Source organism: Ornithodoros turicata, chromosome 1, assembly GCF_037126465.1.
Source record: "Ornithodoros turicata isolate Travis chromosome 1, ASM3712646v1, whole genome shotgun sequence".
Lineage (NCBI taxonomy): Eukaryota > Metazoa > Arthropoda > Arachnida > Ixodida > Argasidae > Ornithodoros > Ornithodoros turicata.
The window spans coordinates 11,214,549-11,237,062 of record NC_088201.1 but is presented as its reverse complement, the minus strand read 5'-3'; the positions used below and the strand labels follow the sequence as shown (position 1 = coordinate 11,237,062).

General features: G+C 45.6%; 1 protein-coding gene across 3 annotated transcripts in view; it reads left to right on the top strand.

The window, feature by feature from the left end:
- Nucleotides 1-22,514, top strand: part of LOC135377467 (peptide transporter family 1-like) — a 56,999-nt gene that overhangs the window by 22,568 nt on the left and 11,917 nt on the right. For 2 of the 3 annotated variants that reach the window (XM_064609882.1, XM_064609880.1), the window contains exons 2-8: nucleotides 14,529-14,640; nucleotides 16,173-16,314; nucleotides 18,942-19,025; nucleotides 19,090-19,189; nucleotides 19,663-19,753; nucleotides 19,859-19,936; nucleotides 20,011-20,093. In XM_064609882.1, the coding sequence (XP_064465952.1) occupies nucleotides 14,634-14,640; nucleotides 16,173-16,314; nucleotides 18,942-19,025; nucleotides 19,090-19,189; nucleotides 19,663-19,753; nucleotides 19,859-19,936; nucleotides 20,011-20,093 (585 nt within the window). In that variant the 5' untranslated portion in view covers nucleotides 14,529-14,633. Of the gene's footprint in view, nucleotides 1-5,860; nucleotides 5,953-14,528; nucleotides 14,641-16,172; nucleotides 16,315-18,941; nucleotides 19,026-19,089; nucleotides 19,190-19,662; nucleotides 19,754-19,858; nucleotides 19,937-20,010; nucleotides 20,094-22,514 lie in introns of those variants that run through there. The other variant, XM_064609881.1, reaches the window with a different exon arrangement.

Sequence of the window (22,514 nt, the reverse complement as noted above, 5' to 3'; positions counted from 1 at the left end):
ACGTTGCCAACAAACGTTACCTTACGAAACTGAATACAGTATAATGTTAACGTGAAACTCTAGTATTTGTGGAATTTCAGTAAGACAAGAACTGGAATACGTCGTAAAGGTCACGCAGAAAAATTGTACCACCTTTTGCGGAACTAATACACTGAGTTGAAGGGAGACCTTCACTGCTGGTGCCTCTGTAAAGTGTCCATTTGCGCAAAAACTGGAAGCGGGAGGGAGCAGCAAAAAGAAATAAACAAGCAAGAAGAGACAGATCAAGGTTTATATTTATTTATTGACCCAAGGGGCCGTTAAGGAGTTACCAGAGTTAAGGAGAGACCAAAATGAAAACATGATTTTACAGAATAAGCATACATACATACAAAATATACAGAAACATATGGCCAAAATGGGCACTACGAGATATGTAATTCCAGCGCACAACACCACACGAACATATCACGCATGTAAACCCAAGAAAAAAATCTTTAAGCGCAGAACTACTTAAACCAGGATGAGACCTAGTCTAGAAATACCTCAAAATTTTCAGAACATACAATATTATCATCTAGTAAATTCCATTGTTGGCACATGTAAGGGAAGAACGAATATTTATACTTTTTTGTACCACATTTACGTAGTCTTATACATAGTTCTACTATGCTTGGTACGTGATTTATCTAGGCCCGCAAAAATGTTACATACTCGTCTGAATCTATAATCAGTGTGCCATTGCTTATCAGCCAAAACATTTTAAATTTATGCCCCCTAGTTGAAGCCTAATGAAGTTGATGAAGCGATCATGTACTGCCATGGCACAGACGTTGTGAAGCCCAATGGGAAATGTGGTCGTTGACCCAGCTACCGGTCTGCCGTGCCCCTTTTTAACTTCCGTAGCGGCACCTGCCAACTACAGAGGAAGATTTCATTTTTTGCATACGTAGCCACGTCTTTTCCTCGCCAGCGTTAAACCCGATAAGCGTTGGCAATATTATGTGCATTCTTGTGCCCTTTGCTCAATTTATGTCCGGGCGACCTGCCAATAGCCTGTAAGCGGTAGCTAAGACAGGGTGCGTACATTATTTGTTGCAGCACTGGTTATGCAACGTGAAGACATGACGCGTTGTTGCCGACGTTTTCTGTTTACGTCGCTCAAGGCCTCGTGCCGGGGTATTGCACCATGGTATGGCTAGCAGTGTTTACCAGATCTAAGGACAAAAATTCAGGAAAGTGTCATAAAATGGTGATTGCGTTACCCACCGCGGTACACTGGTCGGCCCGTGTAGGACATCGTTGAATCGGTTCCAGACGTGTATCTATCTCAAATACCGTACTCAGTATAGGCTACGTCGCTGTACTATCTCCTCTAGACTTTTTTTTCTTTTTTTTTTTTGGGGGGGGGGGGGTCTAGATAAATCACTGGCTACATCTGATGTACCTTTTATGTTCCCTATTTCCTCTCTCCATTGAACACTTTCTTTAATGCACGCTATTCAGTGCTGGAGACTGACTTTAGCTGGGAGTACAGTTGGTTTAGCTGGAAGGTAACAAGTCTATGTCCCCGAAACCGGATCTCAACAATGTTGTCTGCGTAAAAACTTTGTCTTGAAGAGCAAATATGCGTTGAAGAAACGTACGGTTGCATATCAAAATGCATAATAGTTATTGCGGCGCGGTCATCATCAGCTCAAGCATCAGTTGGCATACACTCCTTAACCCATACGATTACGACCACTTGTTTCTGACCACCTAATGCGTCTTCCATGTTCTGTTTTAGTTGCCCTTATAGAGGCTGTATATTTAGTCAACTCATCCCAATACCATTAGGAAATAAATATCTTGTGTATGTCGAGTGACAGTTCAGGAGGAACAGAACCACGCAAAAGTTGCCCATATTTCAGACTGTCTATCGGATAACCAATCGCAGGGACATTGTTCGCTGCGTTTTCGCCCCGGAGTGTGCTATCGTAGAGGACCACGGTGAAAGCATTTAGCGCAGATAAATCCGCTCCTTGAGAAACCAGTAGAGCTTTGTGGGTCACAGTAAGCAGTGGCGAGCTAAATATATGTGTCAACGATAAACTTTATCGTTTACTGGCTTATGACCATGGCCTGCGCGCTACGTTGTGACGCACGTGGACGTGAGCACGCTGTGAAATGCGGGCCGCTGATTAGGCCCATTGCAAATTGACATGGCAGCGTCGTGAAGACTGTCTTCCAACATGCCCAACAAAGGATTGCCCAAGAGCGCAGAGCGTCCCAGTCCTGCGGCCCACCCACCTGCGGAGCCACTGTCTCTGAGGCTGGTTCCTGATTCTTCCCTACGTTTTCCGGTAGAGTCCTTGTGACCTAACTAGTGGCTCTTGCAATGAATCGTATAAAAAGTAACGCGCTATAAAGGACGCCGGGGGTGCAGGAACGTTAACGCGGATGTTCGGTTACTTGCCACATAATCGCATTCATTCATTCATTGTTGGTCGGATTCGCTTAGGGCTCGCTTGGTAGATCCCCTCGAAGCTGTATATAGTAATCCCGCTGGAAATCGCTAGACATTTTTTTTCATGAATTGTCGTTTTTTCTTGTATCACGCCGTACTATACCGTCTGCAGAAATTTTCTTTATCCGTACTGAAGTATTCGTTCTTGTACAATCGACAAAAAAAAAAAAAAAAAAAAAAAAAAGAGGACAGGCTGCATGATCATAGTATGGGAATTCCCAGTGCCCTAACAGCACCCGCAATATTTTCTTATACGAATATACGCTGCAATAGCAGGGAGACCCACAGAGAGGCGTGAGCAGGGACATCCACAGAGCAGGGGGTGTCACCCACCTGCACACAAACACTGAAATGGAATAGCACACTCAAGTGAAAATCTCTCGCACACAACACTCTATTAACACTACTATACCTTCAGGAGCCGAATTCATTTCACCAGCTTCCCGCTCATAAGTCCCCAGCCTGCTCTCATGGACCCTGACGTCTCGCGGATAGAAATTAATATATAAAGCAGAATGAAAGGGACTCAGACATTCGTGTCAGGGCATTGCCCTCGCGGTCATTGCGTTTTTTTTTTCTTCCACAGCAGCTCTACAACTGGCTGCTGCCACGTTTGTTCAGGTGGTCGAAACAGACGTATGTTTACCAGATTCCTCAGATTAGCGTGGGCGGTAGATTTATTAGGTCACAAAAAAGAACGTTAAGCCAACGTCACTATACATATTACGTGGCTCCAAGAAACAACTCTTTTGATCCTATCTGTACCACAACCATCTCTATAATACATCTTTTATAATGTGTTATATATCATATATATATCATCATATTATGTATATGTATTAATTATAATGTATTATAGAGATGGTCGTGATCTGTACAGTCTTTCTGATACGTTGAAACTCCTTTTTCAGTCCACGTGTGCTGACAAAAAAAGTACACTTTTCAAACATCTCTTTTCGAACAAATTGATTACATACAATCAATGTCGTGAGCAGGGCTTATGGAGAGCTTATGAAACGGGAAGGAGCGAAAGCAAGAGGCGAGTCTAAATGTCATGATTACCAAGAAGGAAAAAAAAGATAGGAATGCACATGCAAAGAGTGTATATACAGAAGTCACTGCGGTATTCAGCTGCCTGAGTGATCTGAAGCTGCACGGAGAGCATGCACGCACTTTGTCTATCCCCATCCCGGTAGCCTGCCTTCCTTTCTCCTGCCCACTCTCGCTGCACAGTTTTGGTGATAGATGAATTTTTTTGTTTTTGTTTTTTCGTGTTAGCGCCGCCACGAAGCAACTGTGGCTATGAGCGGCGTACAGATGTGGACAGATGGAGAGAGGACAGCAGGAAGGAATGGGGGATAAGGGGGTTTAGTACGCGTCCTGAGCCGACTCTAGGGGGAACTGTGCCGACATGTATATAGATGAGATAGAACGGCATCTCAGGTGCTGTAAGAGAACTTTATGAAATATATACATTTATAAATAACTATGGAAATTACATGTGGAACGTTTCAACAACTGTGCTGTCTTGCTGTAGTTAAATATACAGAGAAAAATATACACCAGATAGGTCGTTCTTCGGTTGATAATGACTACGATTCACGTATGTGCCATTGCAATCCTTGCACTGTGTCTCACAGTGGCATTCTTATCCACAGACGGGACGTGAGAAACGTAAGGGATTCGAGGCTTTGCGCAGATTTCAACGAGGGAAGCGTGAAACATTAAAAGATTCGTTAAAGAAAAAAAAAACTGTTCACAACCTAACCTTACTCGAATGGTACATTTTCGTCAGTCGTTTTCACAGGTTCACGGATGCAGAGCGGTCATTGGGTTTGACATTATTTCTTTTTTTTTCTTTTTTTTTTCCTTTTTTTGTATGTAGTACGCATGGAACGTTTACGGAATGAAATGAAATGGTCATTTATCAGGAAAGAAAAAAGTGTCTGTCCGCGGTCCATTCCCCTCCCGTGCGTACGCTACCGTTACTAAAAAAAAGTAAAGCGATACTTCGCCCTATACCTTTGTTGGAAATACGGAGGTGCAACATCCAAATGTCGCCTACGTATTTCTACAATAGCAAATTAGAAGGAGACAGTTTTGCAGCAAAAAGACAGCATATTTATGATGTAGCTCGGACACTTGGCTTGACTTTTATCAGTAGCTGGTTCTCAAAACTTTATTCTGTCATACTAGCAGGCCCTGGTCTCTTCTGCAGCTGACAGAGGCTGATACGACAATTATGTTAGTGTCAGTGTACATAAGTGTCATATATACACCAATCCAATGAGTCCAATGACCGAGGGATCCAGTGGAGTCCAATGACCGAGGAAACCTATCCGAAGTTTACAATAGCACAGTATATGTAAGCGTGACTCTAGCGGTGAAATCCAGAGCGCACTGTCAAGGACGCGACCTGTGTTCGTTGACCTCAGCTCTTTTCTTGAGCCTAGCGTCCTTCTTTCTTCCAGGTTCGAAAAAAAAAATGAACATGCGTTTGGTATAATTCCCGTTATGAAGCACGTATGCGTGTCCACAGGCTTCTTGTCGAGCGCTATAGGCGGACCAGTGACAATGAATAAGAGTATGAAATATGGCCGGTGAAGAAAGGGTGGGGCACTAAAATAGTATCGGTATCGGTACCGATACGGAGATCGCGTTACCATAAATTTGTAACGGAAATACTTTTCCGATACCGATTTAAAAAGGTATCGCGATCCGCACTTCGATACCGAGAAAAGTATCGATTACGGTAACGGCGTAAAACGTTCAACACTGCGCACAAGTGAATGTTGTTTTCGCCTCTTGGGCTCCCCTCTGTCTATGGCGAGACGACGGATATATATAGCCATATTTACAGATAATCCGCACCTCGCTACATATCTGATGTCTCCCGCCTTCACAGCTTACCCCACTTCGATGGCAACTGCGCTGTTCGATTTATGTAAATTAACAGGTTTGTTTCTGCTACGTCATTGCTTCCGAGGATGCAATATTTGGCCATGTGCACACCTGGGCATGGTCCAGCTTCCAAGAAATGTTCTTACTCCACTGATTCTCACGAAGTACGCACGTTCTGCGCATTCGCTTGTCGCTTGAGCAGCGGGTTGGTGCTTACTGTTCCCATGCGTCAGTTCTCGAACCCATCTCTGTCTCTTCCGACCGAATCCAACAAAGGCTTTCTCGCTGACCTTGTTCGAGTTGATAGAGTTTGTTAAGATGCTCGACACACTTTCTTTATCGGGCTTTCTGTCGGAGTCGTGTCATCGGCACCCGCTTTGGGTTCCGATGTAAACGGAGGGAAAGGAACAAGTCTGTACGCAGTGGGGAAGAGGTCCTCATGCACTTCGGGGGAGAGGGCGAGACCTCCGCCGCGCCAGTTGGGGTATCCCGCACGCTGCCACTTTATTTCCTGTTTGGCAGGTGAGCTTGGCACATACGGCTGCGGCGACGACATGGGCAGGAAGGTTCGTGAAGTTTTAAATATTCGCGCTCGCGTTTTTTTCCCCCACCTTTGTCTCTCTTCCCGGACGTGGGGAGGACTGGTCGCCCGTTGGTGTCTTGATGTGGAACCGTTCGCGGATGTTGTCGCCCGTGACACTCAGAAATCGCATTGTCGAAAATTACTGACGTTGAAGTTTTCTAAAACGATGCTCTTGTTTTTAGTCGTCGAACAGTGCTGCCGCAGGGTTGTCGAACTTGACTTTTCGACATATTGACGTATGTGCCGCTGTTCGAAAGGGACAACACTTAGGACTGTCAATTTCTTTCTCTGTAGAGGAGGAACGTCTTAGTGGGATGTATGTGTTATACACAGGGCTAAGACCTAGGGCATCGGCTGCCGTCCTCTCACTGTATCGTCATGTACAGCTATGAATTTCACAAGATTTGGGAACGCATCGTGATGACTGTGTAAATGAATTAGAAATGTTTATATTGATTGAACGATTAATTCGGAGCGTATTTAATTCGCTTCACTTTTATTGTTCCTTATTTAGGTTTCGCTGTACACGTTTCACATTTATCCTTTCGTCAGTTTGGCAATCCGGCGTCCCTATGAGAATAATTCATTGATTTAGTGTCATGCATGTAATCCTGACAGAACAATTTAATGTCTCGTACGCTTTCCATATCATTTTCCTCTGTGGCTGCTTAGTATCCGGCCAATGCGGGCTCGTATCAGTACAGAAGTACTTCAGCACTTCCTCCGGTACTTTTTTTTTTTTTTTGATGTTGACGAAGAAAAATACTTTTTATCGCGTTGCCCCTTAATTTATTAATCTTCACGAAGATCCGTCGAGACATACTTATCACGCATCGTACGCAGATGAGGAGTAATGATACTCTGACTGTGTTGATACTAACATTATATTTGCCTTACTTGGCTAGTATTGCTTCATGATGTTGATAACGAAACGCCTCTGGATTTACGTAATCACTCGGGCGATGAGAATTCTATGTACGCTGCATTTTGAAATAGGGAAGAACCACATCATTGAAAGAAAGGTTGCCGTGATGGTAGCAGCTATGCCAATGACTTACAAAGGTACGCGGGATGTTCCCGGTGCGAGGAAGCTTTCCAGAGTCCCGCATCCTGGTGTGGGGCAAAGGAAACTCACCCAGCTGCCTTTCGTGTTCGCTCTGTTCTGTTACGCTTCGTGCAGTCTTCGATGTTAGTCGGAATGCATCTTAACCCCTCAACATGATTTGTCTCTCGAAATTTCGAGTTTTACTGAAGTGGTTGACGGAGGGCACAACATGAAGGCTCACTGAGGTAGCTCGAACTGAGGGCTGACGTATGAATGGTGTAAGGAAGTAAAAAATAAATGTCACGAAAGTAATTCACGAAAAAACCAGTGATATGAAAAAACAAAAACAAAAAAAACAGGCTTGGATGCTGCAGGAGTTACAGCAGAAGGAGCGAGAGACACGATGAGCAATGGCAGAAGGGCAAGGGTGCAGGCCACACGATGAGGTTAGTACGCGCCCCGGGCCGATTTCGGAGGGTACTGCCTCAAACCACAGGCAGCACAGCTGGTGGTGGGATGTGTTCCGATGAAATCCCAGTCTTTATAGCTTGGCATTGCAGCTGACATTGACACTGAAGGTGCGATTCCTTTATCCCGGGGGCTTTTATGTTACTACTTTTACGTCTGGAATCACTCTTAGATGCCACTGAAGACCAGTGATACATAAAGAAGGTCGGAGGTGGTTCTTCATTATCAAAAGCGATAAAACCCCGTGCCGAGGAGAGAAAAAAGGACTGGACGAGACAAAGCACTGACAGATAAAGTCAGTGCTTTGTCTTGTCTGCCTTCTTCTTCTTCTTTTTTTTTTGTTTGTTAGGTACGCATATACGTTACTAAATTCATAAACGCATGAGTAGCAGATCCAAGTCTAAAGATCGGGTTGGACAACCTATACCTTTCGTTTTGTCGAAACATTTATCCTTCATTCAGGATCGGCTGCCACTGGTTCAAACTCAATGCAGTGCGTTTCTGGTCCTCTCTTAACTTGCACAGAGAGTAACGTAACAACGCAGTTTCAGGAAAGCTTAAAAAAAAACTATTTTCAGCCTATTCAGATTTTTGTTTACGCCGGTGCAATATAAGACCTACCGTCAGCAGCTTATATCGTGACCATAGTAAGACCTATAGTCCTCGGTCCGTTCGCGACCTTTAGGGAGGACTGGTGCGGCAGTCCGCCATCGTTCACCCGTTCACCGAACCTCAGGTGCTGCATGCTCTCATTTGATGTCAATTAGCTGCGGCCCGCCCGCGGCGTGTCCCCCACTATTAAAAAAGGGGGCTGTGCTCGTGACCAAATAACGTGTTTGCAAACTGGGGTCTCTGTTGCCGAGATTACATGCCAGTGCACGTGTGACCGGAGACTTCACCAGTTGCGTGACCGTACTCATGACTGCGCCAGCTGCTCGTCCTCATTCCCATCGCTCGCTGTTGCCACTATATTGAGTTTTGTCTGCCGGCAGTGCTACAAGTCGAAAACCGCCTGTCTGCATTACGTGAACAAGATGAGCGGCTAATAATTATTTGAGCAGCTGCTATTTGCGTGGGGCAACTGCGGATCGTATTTCTTTATGCGGTAATGCCAACACGTGCGTGTGTTTCTAATGTACGATACTGCGGAATGCACCACAAAAATTAAGAAGGTTGCGCAACCTCCGTCAGGGATGTACGAAGTCGCGAAAAATCATAGTGACACTTCTACCAGGTATTGAGGCAGCTCCTCCACTTCCAGAGGGTCCTCTTGCGCCCGCCCTAGGGGGTCGAATCTGGATCTCTTGCATTACCGCTGTGGTACCCTAGTTCGGGTCTTGGGAGGCAAGGAGTTCTAGTGAGCTGCAGAGTAGGCGTGTGTGGCAGTCGCATTGCCAATTCTCTCTCACCTCAGTTGGAGCTACGCGCTACCAGCACGAGGGCCATCTTGCTTGTCCCCTCAGTCACAACACGTGAATGCGAAAAGACAGACGATATACGTACGTGAGCCCTTTACGTTCTCGGCTACACGCTACATCTTTCTCCCACATATTCACAAAGCCACGGAGGCGTGTCTGATAAACCGTTACCTATGTAGCCCATCTCATCACGTGGCTATCATATACAGCTCATCTGATAAACGAGAAGTGCTGCTAGGACGCAGTATGTAAGCGGGACTCCCGGCAGAGTCGCAAATCAATTGGGAGTTCTCTCTCTTCCTGAAGGAGAGAGAGCAGGAGTGGGCAGTAATAGGTACTTTGTATTATAAATTATAATACTATTACTGCAATAATTTTGAGTATTATAATACTCAACGAACACATTCTCGGACCCTCCCGACACACCCTACCAGAACACATTCTCGGAATGTGTTCCGGTCTGTATTATAATACACAATACCTATGTATTACATGTATTATATCACCCCTGAAGGGGTAGTACTTTTCCAGAAGTCGTCAGTTCGACCGACCCGCAGAGTGTCACTGGTGCACTTTATCGGTAATTTTCTGCGCCCCACAAACCTTTGGACACGAACAAAGCCCCTATTATTCCCCTGCCCCAAATTATCCCGAAGAGAGTGACCTCGGGGCCAGAGGTTACTGGAGGCTTCCCTGCACTCCTTCTAGTTCGACATCCGTAAGGATGAATCATCCCATTTGCAAGTCGCCTGAAAGAGTGCGTCCAGTCCAGTCACCCTTGTACGCGGTTGCACTATGGACAGTAACATACTTTTGAACTGCCCATATTTTATCGTCCAGACTGAACGAAATCAGTTACGAAATCAACGAACCAAATTATGAATCAATGTAATACAGGCAAGTATCATGTATTATAATATCTAAGAACGAAAGTGTTACGTATTAGTATTATACAAAATATCAGTATTACTGCTAGGGTTGCCACCTTTCGTAGTGAAAAATACAGGCGGAGGGAGAGGAGGTGAAATACACATTTGTGTGGCTATATGCTGCATGTGCCGCAGTGTAGGACTGCGGATAGTTTCGACCACCTGAGGTTCCTTTGACTTGTGCCGGAAATCTCCGATACACGCTGCTGGAAGCAGTGTTTCCCTACGGCTCCTGTATAAAGATACAAGACTAAGAGAGAGGGGCTTTATGTTTACCTCCACCACATTGCTACCTTCGGCGGCCGGGATCGAACCCGCGACCTTGAGCTCAGCAAGCATTCTCTTGCGAGAACAGGACACTTCGGGAACTCCGGGCAAACTGCAAAGAGTATGAACATGAGAGTAGTTTCGTTTGCGACGCAGTGCTGTATCACTTCAATTCGACCATAAACGTCACTGACAAGATCAACGCAGAACTAATTATGTCTGCATGAATTTAGACTTGAATTGGTACGGGCAATTATAAATGCTATGGTTGGGACGATGTACATGAGATTTGGCGGGATCCTCAGTAGTAATTCGAACATCAACACTTGCGTAGGTTCGTTGCTCAAGCGCTACTGAGCATTGTTGTTGCCGTCAAAATGTTTGCAATATGGTGTCAGATCTTGAAGCCTCCCAGCCGTTAATGAAAACGCTACAAGAAACCGCTCGACAACTTTAAAAGCAATGTCCTATTTCTTAACCTTTTCACTCATATGCTGTTGCAAATGCAAATGAGAACCCTTCACGGATAACCTTCCGGGGAAAAAAAAACACGTGTGCAGAAGTACCAATGAAACCGTTGACTGCTGCGCGTTTCAAACAGATTTTTTGAGGGGCCGCGATAAATGGTTATTCCTTTCGTGCTTGGAAGTGCGTGTCGCGGTGCTTGGGCGCCACTTTGTGCTTTCCCTTGCGTATGACCCGTTTTGCAGTGTCTCTCTGCATTCGGCAACCGCCTTCTCGAAGGTCACTGCTGCAACCACGTATAACGACGTGGAACGTCCCCGTTTCGGTGCCGGGAGAAGACCTGGCGAGGTTATATTTTACCCCGCATGGAATTCGAGCTGCGCGCGTGTGTGTGGCTTAGTGAAGGTCCTGCTACGTGGGAGGGCATGACGTACGTCTATGATCGGACATTTGGCGGGTTCGATGCTCTTCTCAAAATTCGCGTCGGGATAAATGGAGGGCTGTTTTGTGTAACGTGTCATTGAAGACGGCACTGGCTGTTATTTCAGCGTGCAGGTATCAGAGGGTTAAACGGCAAGGACCTTATATATGCACAGTTTCTCCCGAGTAGACCACACATGCAGGTCGCGCTTTCTTGAAAGGTGAATACCTGTTCTGTCCGCTTACAACTTCATAAACTTGAAACTGAAGCTGTCATGAAGTGCGTTTTGTAGCCGTTACGTGGGATCTTAGAAGAGAACAGGTGCACGTCAGAACGGAGCATTGGACTGCCTATTTCTTTGGAACATTCAGAGTGTGACCTGACGCTCAGGCCAAGCATTGCGATACAGTCTTTCCTTAATACATAGCAGTTTTTGTTGGATTTCCCCGGGATTACAAATTGAACAAAAGCGAAGGAAAACCAACGTTGCCTTGCCAGACTTGCCGTATGCCCGCCTACGAGTGACACACTAGAAAGTAGTGCAAGATGGCTGCCCGTTTTTCTTTTTTCGAATTCCTAAAGCGTACTCCCTGCACGAGCGTTTGCATAGAGCAAATGGCTCGCATGTACATTGTACTGTCGCCGTGTTAGGTGATTTCGGTTTCGCGGGCGAGGAGGAAAGGTGAGAGGAGGAGGCGCTTCCCGGGCAAACTTGTGCAGGGCGGCCATAGAGCGCATGATATTCGGACGGAACAACTTTGTGATGTCTAACAAAGGCAGATAATGGTCTACTGTGATATTTCACAGCTATTAACAAAGTACCTCGAATGTCGCGTATTTTCACATATCTTAGAAGAATTACGCATGTGGATGTTAAGCTGTTGTTGTTAAAAACTTCAGGTAATGTAATTACTGTCACTGCAAAGTGTCGTGGACAGCTGATGAACATGATGTTACCACAGGATTTACATGTCAAAATGGGGGAAAACTCAATATTCTACTGAACTACAAGTGAAAGATGGTCTCTATAGGACTGGTATCAGAAGAAATAAAATACCACATTTCAAAACCGACATTATCATAAGTAGTGTTAGTATCAATTTACACATACATTCACACGAAAAGCTGGATCACAGGCGTTTTTGATTCCTGCTTGTCTTGCGGTAGAAGAATAGGATTACTTGCACGCAAAACAGAAAGAGTTTATTGAGGTAAATGTGTGAGTTGCAGGAAAATACCTCGGCAACAATCATGTTAATTTGCGGTAAAATCTTTCAGCTCTGCAACAGAATGATAACATAAGCGGGATGCTGACTAATTCATTCATCTTCTCACGCGAAAATATTTTCAATTGATGATAAGGGGGCTCTGAAGGTTTATTAAAGGAAAAACTGCAATGACGGAAGTGACAGAATAAGGCAATTAAATGCGCATAACTTAGAGAATAATTTCCGCTGAAAATCTGCACCGGCTCCTAGCAAAAATTGTAAGGGAGCAATAACCGGTACCATGCTTCACGAATAATCTAATGAATGTTGTCTTGGGCCCGGTTTCACCAACCCCTATTAACATTTGAACCGAGATCAGCGGTCCCTCAACTTGAATTTCACCCTTAATTCTGCTTCACCAAGGGTAGTTATTGTCACTGGAACATTCTTCATGTCACTAAGTAACGCTGCTAACAAATAATTTAGTGTTAACGTCAAGTTTTAGCGACCCTCGATGTCGGTTCGAAGTTAACCAGCGTTCGTGAAACCGGACCTATATACACGGAAAATTTGAAATCGGCTGTGGAGACTCCAGTTATAGCGGAAAATCCTCGGCACATGTATGGTTCTGTTGAGTCGTCATTGCTTGGTCGTGTAAAATTGACGCAACATGCTCACTTTTACAAATATTACACATCATATGTCCAAGTAGTCACATTGTTCATCATTTTATGTAGTTTCAGAGATTTCTAAATCACCGCTCACGAAATTTTCCTCGCAAAAATTGCCGTACACGAATCACGTTCAGAGTCCGTCGTCAGCGCCAAGTTCGTTTCGTATTTTTTTTCTGGGCTCTACCGAACGTGGGACAAGTAGGGTTGCCACCTTTCGTAGTGAAAAATACCGGCTGAGGGAGAGGAGGTGGAATAGAGGGAAAGGGGAAAGGCTCGCGGGAAAGGGAAGTGGGTGAGGGGTGGAAGAGCACACACAGAAAACGAGAGAGAGAGCTCAAGCCAATACGAGGAAACGTGTTCCTGTGTGTAATAATAATAATGAATAACTAAGGAAACAACTGGTGACTGCGCGGAGTTGGGTCTGTGCTCCAGATTTATTCAACCTGTAGTGGAATGTTGAAGGGAAAATCCCGCAAAAGCCCCTATGAGAGGTCTTGAGCCACAAATACCGGCAAAAGGCTGCCGGTATCACCTTCCTACCGGCAACCGGCAGAGCGAACAAATAACCGGCCCTGCCAGTATAATACCGGCCTGGTGGCAACCCTAGGGACAAGCGATGACCATTTGCCATGGTGTTTGTGCGCGTAAATATACAACGATCATCTTTTTCATCATCATTTTGTTTCCTAGCATCTGTTTTGTTTCCTAGGAACAGGAACATGATAACACCCTCCCTACCCACACGCTATTGCGACAGCCAGCGTCAATTTGCCCCGGAAGTAGCGAACGACGGAGCGCTTACGTCACTAATCTGCGAAACCGACGTACGAGCGCGCGAACACCTGAGAGTAGGTGATGTATACATCGCCTACTCTCAGGTGTTCGCGCGCTCGCCTGGTTACAGCACTTCACATAAAAAAAAAAAATTGCGTGTCAGCGCCGCGAAGCAACTGTGGCTATGAGCGGCATACAGACGTGGACAGATGGAGAGAGGACAGCAGGAAGGAGTGGGGGTCAGGAGGGACATCACCTCATCATTGAACGGTACTTCATGTGCCGCGTATTCCTAGTCTTCCAATTTAATCTTTTTCATATTGCATGTAAATATACTCCAAATTATTATTTTATCTTCTCTACTATTGCTGGGAATGTCCCTGCTCCTGTGTAGAGGGAAGTCAATGACCTCCCGGAGGAGGCAGGGTCTGGACGGCGTTTTGTTCACGTGCTGATGATTATGCCCGTATAGGCATCGGAACGTCAATTTTTTTCGTCACGTTATGTCATGTGAAGCTGGTGTATTTTATTAATATAAGGACATGTCTCGTCGCGTTTGGCCTATCTTCATTATTTACTTCTCCGGTGAAAAAAAAAAAAAAAAGAAATAATAAAAAAAGAGATGCCGTTCCACTTGGCAAACGAAAGTTGTGCGTTGAAGCCGCAAGCGCAGCGTAAACATGTGCGAGCGTTTCTTACACAAAAAATCGTAAGAAAGACGTTGTATCTTCCACAGAGAGAGATAGAGAAGTATCTTTCGAGGTATAGGTGTTCTCAAGCGCCGAAGTTTGAACACTGGTGCTCGATTTTTCTTACTTTATCATCTACAGACATTACCTTACGTTACATTGCCGTATTTCATACGTTTGATGAATGATGATGTGTTGCAGGAAAATGAAGCGGAAAAAGCGGTGGAGCAGGCGCCCAAGCCCTACCCCAGGGCGGTCTTCTTCATAATCGGGAACGAGTTCTGCGAGAGGTTCTCCTACTATGGGATGAAAGGTACTGGGTCATCACCACTGCTTTGGACTGTTTTGGAATGGGACTGTTTGTTCTTCTTCTGGGAGAAATCCAACTGGCGTAAAAGTCCAGTTGGATTTTTTCCATCCACGCACGCTGTTGACCTATAATATTCATGACCCCTTTACATGCCATGCAAATGATGAGGATGGTGCCCAGAAGAAGAACACTCCCTGTTTGAAATATCGACAGAACTCTTACTGGTTCGCTGGATTTTCTACGTTTCTACATACATGTAGCAGATTACGGCACCACAGGACAGGTGATTTCATTTACCCGACGAGAAATTAAAGTGACTGAGAGCTTTTTCAAGATTTGGTGTTCCTTACAATTTGCGTGCAAGGTGGAAAGTGCAGCGTCCCGGTGAAACTGAAGTACAAGCCTCGGGTCTGTAACCGCCGATATTTGGAACGGATCCCGGACAATTGCTCACCAGGCATTTGCTCATCCTCCCCCAAAGGCTCAAGGAAGATAAATGCTCACGAACCGTATCGCCCATCTGGCACTTTATTGGTCATCTTTCGTGGCATAAGGGTGTTCCACGAGAGGATGTCATCAAATTCCTAAAAATAGGTTTTACTTCAGAAAATTATGAAAGTACTTGGAATACACACTTTTGCCACAGGTTGAGGCCGTTTGCATCCAAAGGTCATTAAAGGTTTCTTCGTGAATTCGGAAGCCTATGGCCATAACGCACTATTCCAACAGGTCGCTAAAATTGGCTGGATTCGATGGCAGTGTAAGTTCCAAAGAAGCAGAAACCGCAAGGGAGCCCTTGCGAGGAAAAGAAATCTCGGAGTGAGCTTGAGGGTATTTTATAATAAGGTGAGCAAATGTCCGGCTTCAGCATTTGGGACAGCGACTGTTTTTGCCCAGCAGGACAGTTTCATGGTTTGTCAAGAACCAACGTCATCCGAAGTATAATTTCGCCACACACTTCGCGCAGCTTTCCACGCGTGTATGAGAGGTATGTTCAGCGAAATGAAGTGAAGAGCTGCAACAATGCACGCAAAGGAGTGCTTTACCGCTTTCGCGCTGGCATGTTACTTGGACACCAGATGAACTCATATTGCACATTGGGAAGAGCACAGGATAATTTCCAGAGCTTCTGTCCTAGTGCGTCTAAACCATGTGCGTTCAAAGAAACACGTACGTGTGTTTCCTGCGTTTCCATACGCGATTTAGTGAAGTATACGTAAGGAAATACTCCTCTTACAGTACTTGTGTAACGGGAATCCATATGGTCACCTGACGTTTGTGAGACACACATAGTTTTGTCGCACAAACCCCACAAAAGCGTTTTGTCGTAGTTTTTCGACAACTGTGTTGTGTTTCGCGCTCGTCTGAAGCAAAGCTCATTTGGTGACTGCTAGCACCGGCTCGCACCATGAAAACACGCGGGTGAAGAATGTTCTCTTTTTTTCCTTCTTTGCTTAGACACTTGGGCTAGGTGTGCCTTTCCCTTTTGACCCAGAGACTAGAAGAACTGACGCATGTTCATTTTTTTTTTGCAGCCATTTTAACCCTGTACCTGATCAACGTATTAATGTTCGAGGAACACACTGCAAAATCCACGTATCACATATTTTCTATGGCTTGCTATTTCACACCCGTCTTTGGAGCGATGCTTGCAGACTCTTATCTCGGGAAGTTTCGGTAAGTTGAGTTCTTTACTGTACGAGGGGGAGGGGGTATGAGTTCTCGCCCTGACCCACAAGGAGGTGGCCCAAATGAGTGAACTAATGTTACTCCTTCAACGTTGTCCCCGTCAACGTCTTCGCACAACGATGCTCCAGTGCTTGGCCGCCGCACCATAGTCGCCGTGACGATCAATGACGTCATCGTCGTCACCGGGAAAGGGGCCACCATTGACATGGCGGTGTATAACAGCAGCAACACAAAACAAGGACAGGAAGAATAGCACACAGCACGACTGCTGTTTTTTTACGACACAGAAGCTTAAACACAAACAGACAAGAAGAAGAGGATAATAACCTAGCTGTTACGGATAAAACCACGACAATAGATAACACAATACTTCACTGCGCATACCGAAGATACTTTATTTCTCTATCAAGTGAACAGAGGGACTGGGTGCACTGCTAACACAAAGGTGCGAACCGTACTTTTCGATAATGCTTGCCCCTGCTGCTGTTACACCACCATGTCAGAATAATATACCGAATACCTCAACTTTCCACGTTAGTGCGGACACCAGTGAGTTCCTTTTACATCTTGGGGAGCAGATGGAAGTACGATGTGGCCAGCATTGGGGATGTTTGAAAAGCCGTAGGAGTGGATGGCAGACATTGCCAAAGCAACATGGTGTGTGGAAGTATATATGGTCCTGATGGAACAGTGCCCCTTTCTGGAGTATACTGTAAAATTCTTACACACACACGCACTTACTTAGTTAAACACTCTTTAATACTTGCGTTTGACGTTCCACTTCAACGTTCAGGTCCTAAAACGCGGACACCTCGCAATATCGCGTCCCGCCGATGCACACGGCAACTCCACACCTCTTCCGTTCAATGTCCAACGTTTAACAACCCTTCAAACCCAAACAACTTCGCTGGCGCTCTAGCGTATCCGATGCCATCTAGGCGCTGATCCCTTTCGCGGTTGGGAAGAAACTAAAAACGACTACAATACTACGCCGTTTGGTCTTGATAGCGTCCAGCTAGCGATGAATCAGGGTTGCGTAGTAGTCCCTTGTGATGGTCTACCCCCTCTCTTAGGTAATCGATAAGTAGCGCGCACCCTCCGAATCGCAGGAGACCGTGGTCAACGCCTTTGCCCGCTGATGGGGCAGACCGAGCCTTCTTCGGCGATGGGAAGGAGGGGTGTTTCGACTCTTTGGACCGGTCTTTGTTCTTGGGTAGGAAGTGGTGGACAGATAAGTTGGCATAGACGAAGGCACACTGGGTGGCAGGCAAACTGGCTCAGGCTGTTTTCTTCATGGAAGTGGTGGACCTAGTTTTTGTCCACAGTCACAAACGGATCTGAAGTCCGCTGCATCTGCCCTGAACAGCTGGAGATTGTTCCTGGATGTGTTGTAGCGCGTATGTTTCAGACCAAACGGAAGCAATTTTCGGGGTCCATCTGACAGAGACCTTGTGCATGTCAAGATACATCAGGTCAAGATGCGCTAAAGAGTGCTTTTGGATATGCCTGTGATCTGAACGATAGCGTGCATGTCTGCCGTGACCTCATCGTGGACACTGTGGATGTTTCCTTGTGCGGTCACTTCCGCAGGATTGCTAGGACGGGGAATCAGGGGTGCTCAGGGGCTCAGGCGTATTCGAGGCTGTCCAGTCGTCGCTTGAGTTCCGCGACCAATTTCTTCACCGCGCTGTCGGAAGGGCATCCTTCCCCAACATCGTCACCACGTCCACCATGGTGGATGCCTGTCATAGTCAGGCCCTTTCCAGAAGAATATTTGGTTACCACGCGTGCCTTCGCTTTCTCCATTTCAGCTCAACTGCGCGGATCGCCACCTGCCGGCATGCATCACAGGAAAGCCATGTAGCGCGTTTGTGCCGTTTCTGGCGGCGCAAATCTTGAATGGTGCCTATGTCCTATGGTAAACCGTGATATGACGTGATACGATAAACCGTCCTATGATAAATAACAAAACGTGCTTGGGCACGCACTCCTTCTGTGTCCGGCTGAGAACTTGGGGGACGTCCCTCGTACATTGTAGCGACACCTTCATGGTGTGACCCTTCTAGTAGTAGTGTAGACATTCTGAAGGCATGAGAATTCTGCGCTCCTGGCATGTGTGTGGTACTCTGCACACTTGTAAACAAAAGTCAGCAGTGTATGTGGTGTATATTGTTTTACTTAATTGTGAACATGGCGAGTGCTTCCATCTGGCCCTGCACAAACTCTTTCGTGTAGTGCTGTTTTAGAAAAGTGCTGTGGCGCCTCTGAAAGATTGCACAACCTGTGCTACATATAGTGCGATCATTGTCATATCCACAGCGCCGCCTGTGAGAGTCATTTTTTTTAGTACGGCAGCAGACAAATATGTCTCTGCACCGCTAGGTGAGGTAGCTGCAATATATTTATATTAAAATATTTTTTTCGTGTACATTTTTGTGAGACTTAATGTTTTGCCTTTAACTGCTACTACGAGCTTCTATTAGCATCTGTGCAGAGATTAAGGTTCATGTGGAGCGGTAGACTTGTTGTGCCTTCATAATAGGTAATAGACTGCGTTAACCGTCACGGCTCAGTATATTGCTCGCGTGCACTATCGTGCACTTTTTGTATTTCAGAACTATCTTCTACATCTCCATCATCTACGCCATTGGTAATGTAACTCTTGCGGTGGCTGCGACTCCCTCGTTTGTCAACTATGTGTAAGTGGAACAACCGTGCCGTTGCGCGCAGGCAATTGACCTCTTCCAATGCTTTCTCTAACAGGTGGATTCCGATGGTTGGCCTGGCACTTATTGCCATCGGGACTGGCGGGATTAAACCGTGTGTCTCTGCTTTTGGTGGCGATCAGTTTGTCGAAGGGCAGGTAACTACACTGTGGTCCACACTGCGAGAAAATTAGGCGTAAATCTTCATCTCGGAACTCTGTATAGGGCACCCGGGTTCAAAGTGTTCGTTAGAGCGGCATTGATACATATGGGGGGGGTTGTCGCTGGAGTAATACCCGTGTTACGCGGCCGCTATCAGCTGCCGTTGAGCCAATGACATTGGACCCCAACTACACCTGGGTGGAGTTACACGGCAGCCCGAAAAGTGTGCCACTTACCGCTGAATTTTATCACCACTACATCTATCACGTGCCAGGACTACGCAAGTTTAACCCAACGACGCACGGTATAAGAGGCGTGTAAGCACAGCGAGCTGCCCTTTAGTTAGAGGGCCCTTGGACGGTTCCAACTGTCATTGACTTCAGCGGTAGTTGAGAGTGCGCGTGTAGCAGGGGTATTAACTGTGTAGTGGAAGTACCTAAATTTTATTTGAACGCTTGGCTCATTTCAGGAAACTCAACTGGAGCAGTTCTTTTCACTCTTTTACCTTTCAATCAACGCTGGCAGTCTTCTCTCTACATTTATCACTCCTATATTAAGAGGTTTGTATTTCTTCGAATTACTGCGTGGGATGTATGTGTGTAACATGTGGTAGCTATATACTGCACACGGACAGAATGTCTAATTATTCTACCTTGTCTCACCAGTTCAAAAATGTATGGGTATGATGTTTTGCTTCCCACTGGCTTTCGGCGTACCAGCAGCTCTCATGGTTGTAGCATTAAGTAAGCTGTACGACTTTACATTCTGTTTAGTTTAACAGCCAACACTGTGCTATACCGTTTTTCCTCTCTTCCAGTTCTGTTTCTCATTGGAAAGCCGCTGTACAGGATTATTCCGCCATCAGGAAATGTCGTGCTACGTGTCCTTCAGTGTATTTTCGTGAGTAGTATTTTGTCTGTCTTTCATGAGAAGTAGTTTGGTTTTGTGGTATAGGTTGTAGGTATCGTATTGGGATGATCTGTATCTTCGGAGTTAACCTTTTCTCTATGCACAGAAGTCTGAATATCTGATCATAAAGGCAATACGCAAGCGAGCTGGTATATGTATATCCCTGAGCTTTTCGCTCAGCTCATGGCTATGTTGCCAAAGTCTGAATATCTGGTTTAGTGATTCTCCTAAAATACTTGGTGCCTCCCCGCGTACTACAGTTCCCTCCTTCTATATCAGAGAGCCTGGAAAAGGCCCACGTTGTAAGCAGCAGCATATACCGAATATTAAAGAAGCCTGTTAAGAAAATAAAGAAAGTTTATTAGGGAAGTGAGTTTTGTGATGCGGTTCTTTGTTTATGTGATGGCTAAGCGCAGTTGCCGCAGCTTGTGCCATGGTTGAAACGTCCTCCAGTTAATGTTTTAGTCGCAGCGTTTCTGGTCACCCCTGAGATCCGATATCGGTCACCTCAACCACGGTAAAACGTCGCCTATTGAACTTCAACTTCATCCTTGGAAAAAGCAAATTAAGTTACAAGGATGTAAACCTGACGAATAAGAGGCAGATCGCAGTTACAGGTGCTGCTTCGAAAGTAATGAAGTCTAGAACATGTCAGACAACACATAAGACATGTCCTGGACTTCATCACTATCGCAGCAGCACCTGGAACAGAGAACTACGTCTAATTAAGGAATTTGCTAGTCCCTTCACTAGCCGTTTGTTCGAATAAAGGGGCTACTTGACACCCGGCATGTTGTTGGCTGCCAGAATCTGTTTTGCTCATTGTGAGCAGGGTTGAGGTGGTTGTGTCACAGTTGCTGTACTTGGCGACGTCCGTCCTCTTTCAGTCACGCTGAAACATGACAGTAGAAGTCTGCATGAACTGTCTGACTGCGTAGACCAAATTCTTATCCGCAATGCTAAAAAAAAAAAGAAATAAATAAAGGAAAGCGGGCATCACCAAGTTTTTTGCCGCACTCTCCACTTCCCATATCTTCCTCGTTCTTGTTACTCCTGCTTTGTTTCCGCATTTATAAAACAATACTACTGACACAAGCAGCACGGGCACTTGATCAGAGTAACGCGTTTATCGCAGGTCACGTTACAGTTAGATCGACGCTAATTGGCACACGAGTGAAGCATGTAGCTAGTGACATCTGGTACAGGAACTCAGTCTAGTGTACGAAGTCCACGAGCATTTGCTACTGTTAGGAAAATTTCACAGAGCACCTCCTACGGGAACGCGGCTTTAAAAATACAGTGAGGGGAAACTTTTGTTAGGCGTTTACGTGAGATTTTGATCTGCTCGAATAGTTGCTGCAATCTGCTTCTGCGAGCGCGTGCAACTCGACTTCGCTGATATCGTGCTACAGCAGGTACGTGCCCGTTGAGTCGAAACACATGATCTGTGAAAGAATCTGATCTGTGCGCGCAGAAGCTTTATGCATAAATATGGACTATCTGACGTATACTGTATTGCAATGCCACCATGCAATAAAGCGTGCCAGGCACACGCGTGAATTGAGCGCACTGCAACCACAGAGTCCAACCAGATCAGAGACATCACAGATCACACTTATGCTCCGTTAACTTTCCGTCAGAAATTTTCGCCTGAAATGCGATGATTCCACGGCACATTTCGATTCTGTAGGTTTTGACGGAATTGCGTAAAGCTTTAACCATGGGTGCGCAAATGGCCTTGTACTTCACCTTCGCATTATTAATCTAATCAAAGGCACCCTAATAGTGGCTCTGTCAGGCAACGTCAGCGTACGCAAAAAAATAATTGTAGGCCGCGTGCGTGCGGTCCGTACGGGCGACGAAGGAGGACTATAGGAGTCAGGAAAGGCATCCTTGAAAGGCAGGATTTGTTCCGCGATTGGCAGCTTGTAAAAATGAGGAGCTGATGCCCAAGACGTGCTAATGACGCGGAAAGGGTTGAAAGTAAAATATTATTTGGAAGAATATGTGGTGGAATGTGCGAGATAGGAATTCAGCTTTGGCGTCTGTGCCATTTGAGATATATGTGCTATTGTCGACGTCGTTTACGTGTGTATCTTAGCGATAGTTGTTGCGGTGCCATACACGAGCTACCCCAAACAACAGCGTTCTAATAAAAGATATAAGAGTGAACGAGGCAGACACCTCAAGTGGGTGATAAAGTTCAGCCTTCACGCTTTTATCCCCGTCCGACCTCTTCTTGCAAATATAGTGTGTTGTCCATTGCTGTTGTGTCTGGATCATCCAGAAAATGTTGAATATAGGATCCCCGAAAACAATTTATGTAAAAAAAATAATTTTCGTTTCACCCCATTCGGTAGCGGGAATGTATCTGTTATGTGACACAACAACTTCTCCGTAATGAAATGCACA